Source organism: Mus caroli, chromosome 1 (assembly GCF_900094665.2).
Source record: "Mus caroli chromosome 1, CAROLI_EIJ_v1.1, whole genome shotgun sequence".
In the NCBI taxonomy this organism is placed as follows: Eukaryota; Metazoa; Chordata; class Mammalia; order Rodentia; family Muridae; genus Mus; species Mus caroli.
Genome location: NC_034570.1, coordinates 152,100,111 through 152,110,581, shown reverse-complemented (window position 1 = coordinate 152,110,581; position 10,471 = coordinate 152,100,111). Strand labels below are relative to the sequence as shown.

General features: G+C 39.5%; 1 protein-coding gene across 1 annotated transcript in view; it reads right to left on the bottom strand.

The window, feature by feature from the left end:
* Tnfsf18 (TNF superfamily member 18) overlaps positions 1-8,342 on the bottom strand; it is an 11,358-nt gene extending 3,016 nt beyond the window's left edge. Inside the window, exons 1-2 of the mRNA XM_021174101.2 lie at positions 8,138-8,342; positions 2,750-2,783 (exon numbers count right to left, since the gene is read on the bottom strand). Of these exons, the coding sequence (XP_021029760.1) occupies positions 2,750-2,783; positions 8,138-8,272 (169 nt within the window). The 5' untranslated portion in view covers positions 8,273-8,342. The remainder of the gene's footprint in view (positions 1-2,749; positions 2,784-8,137) is intronic.
* Positions 8,343-10,471: the final 2,129 nt, after the last annotated feature.

Here is a 10,471-nt window from a genome sequence, read left to right as displayed (position 1 = left end):
CTCTAGCTGCATTTGTATCAAAAGAGGGCCTAGTAGGCCATCACTAGAAAGAGAGGCCCATTGGACTTGCCAACTTTATATGCCCCAGTACAGGGGAATGCCAGGGCCAAGGGGTGGGGGTGGGTGTGTGGGGCCTGGGGGGGGGAGTGTATTGGGGACTTTTTGGATAGCATTGGAAATGTAATTGAGGAAATTACCTAATAAAATAAAAAAAGGTGTTAGTAAGAAGTATGTTATAAATTAATTTGGCCATTTTTCTAGTGTCTTACATCTACTTGAGTGTGGTGTCTTTGATAAGTATTCTCCATTTTTTTTTTCAATTGCTATACTCCCATCACCTAAATAAGCTCGTAGAATTGTGTGTGCTCAACAAACTTTTCTTTTATTTTGATATGGGAGTCTTGCTGTATTGTTGTCTGGGCTCAAATTGCTGAGTTCAAATAATCTTCCCAGCTCAGTATCAGTAATTAGCTCTAAATTGATTGACAGGTCTGTATTTCTGATTTTGATGCCTGATGCTTTGTATCTAAAATATGATTCTCTGTGTCACTTTCAATTCACATAATATTATCTAGCTTATTTAATTAGAAATAATTACTGATATAAATTAACTTAATTAATATATATGTATTTAATTAAATGTAACTATCCTAAGTCTAATATTGCCACATGGGAAGTGGGATATGTGTACAAATTGAGTCATTTCTTTTCCTGTGTATTACATTGAAATATTTTCCTAATGTTAGTGGTTTTGTACAGCTATGTAACTTCAAGGCCCCCAACAGGTGTTTTTATTGATTCAAAGTTATCTGAATGTTTCTCTAATTCTCCATAACTTTAGTTATAGAGGACATAGCCTAAAAGAGGTAAGACTGACTTAGATTCTCATTCACACATAAATAACTAGGATAAGACTTGGAGGTAGATGCTGGAAGAGAATAGAGGAATGAGCAAGAGGAATGGAGTGTTATAAGCAAAAACAAAAAGTTGTTGCATCTCCAGTGAACTCTGCATTTTTCCTTGGTGGCACACCATGGGCAAGTTTATTTTTTCTTATTTAATCCAGTTATGGAATTTTAAAAAAACAATTGATTTTTATCACATCAAGGAGAAATTTGAACACATTATATACTCTATTGTTTTCACTGAAAAAAACAAAACACAAAATCAGAGTGGGACACATTCAAAAACTGTCCTAACCTCTGGGCACCAAAGTATTTTTTAAAACTGGAGCAAAAGACAGAAGAGTGAAAAAATGAACTAAAGAAATTGTCTTCTGTCAAATGAAAATTTGGTACAAGCAATCACAAATGTATACACTTGATATTTTTCATGTGCTCTAAGAAATATTCTGAGACTCAGTATGGTAGTTAGCTTTCCTTGTCAAATTGACACAATCTATAGTCACCTGAGAAGAGGGCCCAAGAAAGAGCTGTCTATATCAAGTTGGTCTTATAGAGTATTTTAATTAAGTTATTAGATATGGGAAAATCCAGCCCACTATGGTTGGTGCCATTTCCTAGGCAAGATGTCCTGAACTGTAAAGAAGTAGAGAAAAGGAACTGAGCTAACAGGAGCCTGATATAGCTGCCTCCTGAAAGGCTCTGCCAGAGCCTGACATACACAAATACAGATGCTCAAAGCCAACCATTGAACTGATCATGAGGTCCCCAATGGAGGAGTTAAAGTAATGAGAGAGCTGAAGGGATTTGCAACCCCATACCAAGAACAACAGTATGAACCAACCAGAGCTCCCAGGGTCTAAACCACTAACCAAGGAGTACACATGGAGGGACCGATGGCTCCAGCTACATATGTAGCAGAGGATGGCCTTGTCGGGCATCAATGGGAGAAGAGGCCTTTGGTCCCGTGAAGGCTCTATGCCTCAGTGTAGGAGAGTGTGAGGTCAGGGAGGCAGGAGTATGTGGGTGGGTGGGGGAACAGCCTCATAGAAGCAGGGGGAGAGAGATGGAAAGAGGGTTCTGTGGGGCAATCGGGAAAGGGAATAACATTTGAAATATAAATAAATAAAATATCCAATAAAAAAAAAAGCAAGCAATAAGCAAGTGCCCTTCATTTTCCTCTGCTCTTGACTGAATGTGACTAGATGCTTTAAACTCCCGGGGCCATGATTTCTCCACGGTGAGGGACTGTAATTTGCACTTGTGAATAAAACAAATCCCTTTTCTCCAAAAGTTGCTTTTTGACAGGGTATCTTATAAAAGCAACAGAAATGAAACTAAAACACTCAGCAGCACTGTTTTCCACGTTTTCTGAGCGCATATCAAGTGACTGTCACGAAAAGTGACTCAGAAGCAAAGAGGAAGTGCTCCTTCCTTCTCTTCTGTGCACTTACTAACAGCAGTAATGGTACCCAGATGCTCTGCTAGACATTCGACATGTAGGAAATATAAGAAATGCTTTGACCAAAGGTTATAGGAATCTGAAAAATATCCTTAATAAACTACCAAACTAAAAGCTGATTGCTGTATGCAGATCCACAAGGCTTTTGTTAGTGGGATGTCTATGCCTGCCAAGAGGGTCACCAGGTGTGGGCTTGTCAATCGGGCTCAGTCCTGGAGCCTCCGTTCTCACTGGGCAGACGGCAAGTATGGGGTGAGTGATTGTAATAAACAATCACTGAAAGTGAAGTAAAGGATGCACAGGCTTTCCGAGGGCACTGGCACTGGCCTTCTTGACTCAGAATCTAAGGGAAATGAAGGGAAACCATGGAAGATGGGTTACTCACCAAACCTAACCATGCAGGGTTCGATGGCAGTTGGCTGTTGAAGGAAAAGAAAAACTGGTCAGAATGATGGCACCACTGCTACATGCTTGACTAATTACTTAGAGTTTAAAGTTTCTCTAGCAAACTATTTTCCAACCCCCAAACCCTTCCCCAAAAATATGCCCCTCCTCCCAACACACAAACACAGACACCTGTACACCTGACATACGTCTTCATTTCCCTCTACAGATGACTGGTTCTGTCCTTTACATTTGACTTACATTAGAGTTTTAGGAAGACATGAGGAAGCAAGTGAATAAGGATGTATGGGCAGAGGTATATTAGACACACGAATTTAGCTGTATACAGAGACAAAAGAAAGCATGAAGAGAGGGCTACAAAGATGGTTCAGCGGTTAAGAGCACTGAATGCTCTTCCAAAGGCCCTGAGTTCAAATCCCAGCAACCACCTGGTGGCTCACAACCATCTGTAACGAGATCTGATGCTTTCTTCTGGAGCATCTGAAGATAGCTACAGTGTACATAAATAAATAAATAAGTAAATAATAAATCTTAAAAAGAGAAAGAAAGCATGAATAAGGGTGGTGAGTAGCATTGTTTTAATTTTTAAAATGGTGTCATTGAATGATAGATTTAATCATGAGAAGAAAGGTAGCAGATCTTTTTGGAGGGTGTCTTTCATCCAAGACGTTGGTGTCGCATTCTGTTCATTTACCTTTGACACACAAGGCAAGTGTTGAAGCTGTGTTCTTCCTTTCTAGTTTACTACAAACAGCAGCCTCCATATCCCTATAAATCATTTCCCAAGATGATCTGTTGCATGTGGGAAAAATAATGGGACCTCTGCTTATCTTTGTTTTCCCTTCACTTAAAACAACAGTATTAGCTCCAGAAATATTTAATGTATAGAAAATCACATGCCATGTATAATAACAAGGATGCCTTCAGAATCAGAAACAAGTGTTTCAAAATGTCTGCGACATGCTGAAAGGTGACATTAATTATGGCTAATTTACAAATACAATTACTTAAATGCTGTTAAATGCTTCAGGGTTAAAAATAAGGCCCAAACATTAAAGTTTTGGGTACTGAGAATGCATTGGTTTCCTGGGAGCAAAGTGCTCAAAAGACTTTTTTAAACATGGAGACTGATCTATGATCCTTTTAAAGGATTTGTCCAGCTATTATGCTAGGGAAAAAACGAAGAGAACAGAAGGTAAAAGCAATGAAGTCAGTTAGGCATGGACTGGATGGAGTCTATAAACTGGAAAGCACATGGCTCTGACCAAGGTGCTGGCAGAGGGTCCAACAGAGAGATGCACGCCTGTCTTAAAAGCACTTAGGTTGAAGCAGGAGAACTGTGACTTTCAGATCAAGCTAGGCTATATGGAGAAGGAAGCAAGAAGTAACTGGAGTTCCTGACATGAATACTAGCATGAGGCAATGCAAAGAAAGAAAGATAACTCCAAGATTTGGGACTGCAGTCATTGAAATCATAAATCAAGATAAATTAGAATATAAATCTCAAGTTACTGCATTATAAAATGTTAAGCTAAAATTAAGGAAATAAAACACATAATATCAAATCACTAGGGCTCTGAAGGTGACTAAGAGATCAGCATCAAAGAAACAATATTTCAATTACTGTATTATGTTTGCATCAATCTTAATATATTATAGACAACTTAACAACTTAACTAAAGCAAAATAGACTTAGACTGGAAAATCTGTATTAAACTTTTAGAGTTTCCATCTTGTGTGTGTACACATCTTTTGTGTACATGGTTTTATACTCAGACGTGAGATACTATCTAGTATACATATGTTAGAAGTTATAATAAGAGCATTTTATACTGATAAGGAGGTGCAATAAAAAAGGGGAGAAGCCGTGACTCTAAAAACTAAAAGACACTGGATTTCCTGAAATCCACTGTACTCTTGCAATTATTTCATCCACATTTTGGATTTTCTTAAAAGAGATGTCCAAAGTCAGTTCAGCACAAAGACTGACAGGGTTATAGCCGGGGCTCCCAGAATTCCAATTTCCATATCTATTAACCAGGGAGTAAAAGCAGGGACTCACTAAAGCTTTTGTTCTTACTTTACCACGCTGATTCTTGGAGAGGGCTTCTCCAGACATGCTACCTGAAACTTCTCAGTAAATATCAGCTATTTTGATAATGATGCTGATTATAAAAACAAGGTAAACAAACAACTTAATTACCTATAGTCCCAACATTATACTAGCATTGTAAGCAAGAAAGACACATTTAATGTACAATTGTTATCTCTCAGGAAGTTCGTAATCTAGCTAGATTGACATGATCATACATAGGAAGCAATTAAGTAGCCAGCAAAATACAAATGTCCTGGATTTTGTTCCAGCTATCAACATGTGTAAGAAGTACACAGAAAATCTAAATCGATAGACAAATGAACTGACAGAGACAAGCATCCAGAAAGCCTATTGCGAGTTGCTTTAATATCTCTTTAGAGTTAGAAAACGCCACTGAGTTCATCCGTAACTATTGCCATAAGTTAAAATGTAATTGGAAAATCATCAGTTTGGTTGAGAGAAGAGGTCTTTTACTGAGGAAGGGAGGTCAGACAAACCATGTATATTTTAAATGACCTTGTTGTTTGTATTCATTGTAAACCTTATAAGTAACCGTGGTATAAATATTAATCACAGCCATCTAGAGCCTAGCATGAGTCAGGCGGGTCAGGCACATTACTGCCTCCTTATTCCTTAAGGCAACTCTGTAAGAATTACCACATTCCTTCTGTAGATGAGGAAATGAGAGCACGGTGATGAAGCAATAAGCCCAAGGTCATATGGCTGATAAGAAAGGCTGGCATCCTCAACCAGACTCTTATTCAAAACTCTCTCTCTCTCTCTCTCACCCCTACGACTCACTGGGGCAGTTTCTATTTATAATCCAGTTGGTGTTACGAAAAGCGACATACAAAGCTTTCAGTTTACTCTAGTTTTGCTTTTATTTAGAAGGATCAGTTGGTCTTCTAACCTCACTTTGGTTGAAGACCAGATTGACTTGGTTTGTCTCAGAATGACCTAGACAGACTCCAGGCTAATCCTAACCTCATATGTTTGGAAACAAAATCTACTCCGTCTGTTTGCAAGTACAATTGTACAAATTCCATGTTCCCTTCTGGAATTCCACCCTTCCTCACTGAAGAAAGGGGCTTTCCTGACTACTTGGATGCTACAGAGACAACTTTTGTGGCTACTTTCATGGAGGAGTTGGCCAACCGTCTTGAGCTCCAGTCTAGTCTCTTAACTAGATGTCTCCTAGGAGATAGAAAAAATTTTGAAGGAAGCCAAGATTCATATCTTACTTTTAAACATAAGAGGGCTTTTTTTTTTTAAAGAAAAAAGGGGGGGGGAATCTTTTTTTTTTTTTAGAAGAAGAGATTTTTTAAAATGGAGATTTGCATCAAAAAAAGAAAGAAAAAAAGAAAAACCTTCTAAGTTCTTAAGTATGAAAAGGTGGAAGCGACCACCTCATAATAACTCAGCACCTGCCAGCCACTCAGATATCTCTGCTCAAGACATTTGTTTGTAGCTAATAAGGAACGTGTAATACTGGAGCTAATCCTGAAAGCCAGTGTCGTTTCCATAGTAACTATGCTGCCAAGCATCCTGACAGGAAAAGAGACTTCAAAACGTTTTACTTCCTTAAATTTGGGATAACTTGTATGTTTAGAAGAGGAACCCTTCACTGAAAGGAATGTGTTCTTCTGAGAAGACAACCTCGAATCCGAGTTTCAGAAATCATGAATTAACTAGGTTTGATTGTGGGAAGAGATGTCACTCAGAAAGGCATTTCCCTTGGCCACTCCTCACCAGCAGGAGTCAGTGGCACCTAGGCTCACTGATGCTCAGAGCCACCTGATTAATAAGACTTGAGGAAGTTTGCCCGAGGAAAAAGCCTTTTCAGTGTGAACTTAATGCATCCTCAGCCTTCCTCCTTTAAACTCTTGAGAATGCTGATAGTCTTCTCAACACTCATTGCTTCAGAAAGTTCGTGTCTTGGTTCATTCTTTGGAAGGGTGGGGCTGGGGTTAGAACTCCCTCTGCCTTTGATCCATTTGTACAGTTACAGAATATAGATTAATGGGCTCCTATGTAAGTCTTTAGCCAGTACCATACTAACTAACCTCGAATCAACAGTGCATTACTTCCTCCTGCATCTTTTCTCAATATCTTGCCAATATAGAACCATACCTTTAAGACCATCTCTGGTTGGTCTCTTTAGAAAAATGTTCCTGGGCTCACATCACAACCCTTTCTTACACAGCTATACGTCATTTAATTCTGCCCAAGATTTAGTATATTTTAATATAAATAGGCCAACTCTTGAATTATATAATGTCTTATTTAATATTTGATTCCTTTCTAGCCTTTCTGGTCAATGCTTTTTGTTTTTGTTTGTTTGTTTGTTTGTTGTTTTTTGCTGTTTTTTTCCCTCTGTGTAGCCCTGGCTGTTCTGTGTGAGAGAACACTTCTAGAAAAACCTAATTGATATACATTTCCAGTTCATATCCCATCTAAACCCACAATTTACACTAGAGTTCAATGGGAAATTCCTGATAACCATCAGGGGCTTCCCAAACAGACATGTGCTCCTCCCTCCTCCATGAAGCCTTCCCTGGTCACCCAAGCCCAAAGTTATAAACCACCACTATATGGTTTATCCTACTCCTAGGTCAATTACTGAGCACTATAATTACAGCTAGCAGGATGTCAAGTAAATAGATCCATTCCCTTATCACCATGTTGCAGACCTAGAAACTAGAATCAGAACAATGATACAACTTACTCACATTTGCGCAGCTGGTTATGGAGAGGCTAATCTAGAACTGGAACCCAGGGTTTCCTTTTTTTTCTAGTTTGACACCAGGCCCTTCCTCAGCATGCAGTTGCTTCCTGTCACTGTCTCCCATTACTGTTTTGTATCTCTTCCCCCAATGAGACCACAGCTTGTCTGGAGTTACCTGAAAATTAGTACCATGGTTCAGGTCTTTTCTTTGCCTATCAAGAAAGTTCTAGTAGAGTCCCAGGAAGGACAAAAGAACTTCCACAGTCACCTAAAGGCTCAGTTTAAACATGTAGTTCCATCTAGCTCACACCTACAGAGAACATATAGTATTTTCTAGTGTCTTTTGTCTTAAAACATTCGATGAATAAAAACACATATGAAGAGCCATGTCATTACAAGGCTTAAATTGCTTACACTGTTTGTACTGTCAAATGTCTTCCTCCCCACTACCTCTAGCAATGCTGAATGGCAGTGATAATAACCAGACTAACAAATAAATAACCTTTATATGATATAATTAGCAGCTGTAGACTCTATGACCACCTTACCTTGAGTGAAGTATAGATCAGTGTACCCAAGGAACAGAGCAGCATCAGTAACAGAGCCACTATGCACAAGAGCCATGGCTTCCTGCACCTCTCTGCCCTTTGAGGACTTGACTCGTTCAAAGGCATTTCCTCCATGAGGCTAGAACTTGTTCTCTGAAGGAATGAGAACTGAGGAAAGCAGATACCCACAAGTGATGGATGAACGATGCAATGTCATGTTTTATAGCAATTAGCTCCGTGGGGGTGGGAGGTGGAGTTTTCCTTTGGAACACTGCTAAGCACTCGCTGTCATCGTGGCACCAGGCCAAACATACAAAGGAATGAGAAGGCTTAGAGCCAACAGAAACACGGGAGGAGGGACAGAAGCCACTACAAGGGAAGTTCAGAAGGAAAAAAGTCTTTCCTCAAGCAAGAGGAAGTGCTGTGTGCATGCACAGCCAGCCTCAGCTGCTGTAAGAAGCGATGCGTTCCAAATTATTTCCAAGTAAGAAAACATCTTATAAAACTAAATAAAATCTAAAACTAAGTTTTGTCCTACTGCAGATGTAACGACTGAGTAAGTCAGAGAGGCTAGGAGCTGAAGAGTGAGGATGCATGGTTTAAACAACACGGTTCTCATGAAGTCATCACACTGCAGACTTCACATAGGTACCATTTTAGAGATACACGAGTTTTGTTTGTCAATCGCACCTCGGTGGGAGTTTTAAGACATCAAATCAAAGCTATAATCACACACACACACACACACACACACACACACAATTCCCAGTTACAAATTGTGTTTATTCTGAAATAGACTTGAAATAAAGCTGCAGCTGGGGGCTGGAGAGATGGCTTGGCCAGTAAGAGCATGCATTACTCTTGCAAAGAATCTAAGTCTAGTTCCAGCCACAATGTGGTGTCTAACAACTGTCTATTACTCCAGTGCCGGGGAATCCAACTCCATCTTCTGACCCTCAAGGGATCAGACACACATGATGCACATACATATATGTGGGCAAAAAATGTATACATATAAAATAAATATTTTTTTAAAAAAGACCTGCAAATATATCACTAGAATTTAGCAAACAGTAAATAACATGATGGTCAATTTTCTCACACTTGGACCATGTTGGAATCAAATTCCAATTCTAACACTGAGTAGAAATAAAGCTATCATTTAAAAAGTTATTTCCACAATAGTGTCTGGGTTTGGTGATTGTCTATGGGATGGATCCCCAGGTGGGGCAGTCTCTGGCTGGTCATTCCTTCAGTCTCTGCTCCACACCTTGTTTCTGTAACTCTTTCCATGGGTATTTTGTTCCCCCTTCTAGGAAGGATTGAAGTATCCACACTTTGGTCTTCCTTTTTGAGGTTCATGTGATTTGTGAGAGCTTGCAGCCAGGAGCCTGGGATAACTGTCTCCTGAGAGGCTCTGCCAGTGCCTGACAAATACAGACGTGGGTGCTCACAGTCATCCACTGGAAGGAGCACAGGGTCCCAAATGAAGGAGCTAGAGAAAGGACCCAAGGAGTTGAAGGGTTTACAGCTCCACAGGAGGAACAACAATATGAACTAACCAGTACCCCCAAAGCTCCCAGAAACTAAACCACCATCCAAAGAGTACACATGGTGAGACTCATGGCTCCAGCTACATATGCAGCAGAGGATGGCCTAGTCAGTCATCAGTGGAGGAAGAGCCCTGGTCCTGTGAAGGCTCTATGTCCCAGTGTAGGGGAATGCCAGGGCCAGAAAATGGGAGTGGGAGTGGGTTGGTGAGCAGGGAGATGGGGAGGGGATAAGAAGAGGGGGTTTTTGGAGGGAGACCAGGAGAGGGGATAACATTTGAAATGTAAATAAAGAAAATATCTAATAAAATAAAATAGAATAAAATAAAATAAAAGTTATTTCCTTTTTAAACGGTCTATCATTTAAAAGGTATTTCCGGTATCTTGTCCCCAACCTCAGCTTATACTCTGTCCTTCACCCACAAATATAAGCTTTTTCCTCCTGCTATCAAAATACAAATTAAGCACAAAAATGAAGAAGTCCCATGTTCTTTATACATAAGCCTCCCCATCAGTTAAAAAAAATATATTACCTGTCTTATAGAATGCCAGAATCATTTGCTAGAAACCTTGTGGACCTTTAATCTAGACACATCCAATGATAGCATTGCCCAGGATAGCTCAGTCCTAACTTGTTATATGGCATGTTACTAAATTTCTTTGAGCATGCATTAAATGTACAAAGTTTAGTTTATATAAAACATTTTATAAGGTTTAGTATAGCTTGTCTCTGCCCTCTTTACAAGTGTTAAGACTAATTCAATGATAAAATCCTAGAAAAGAA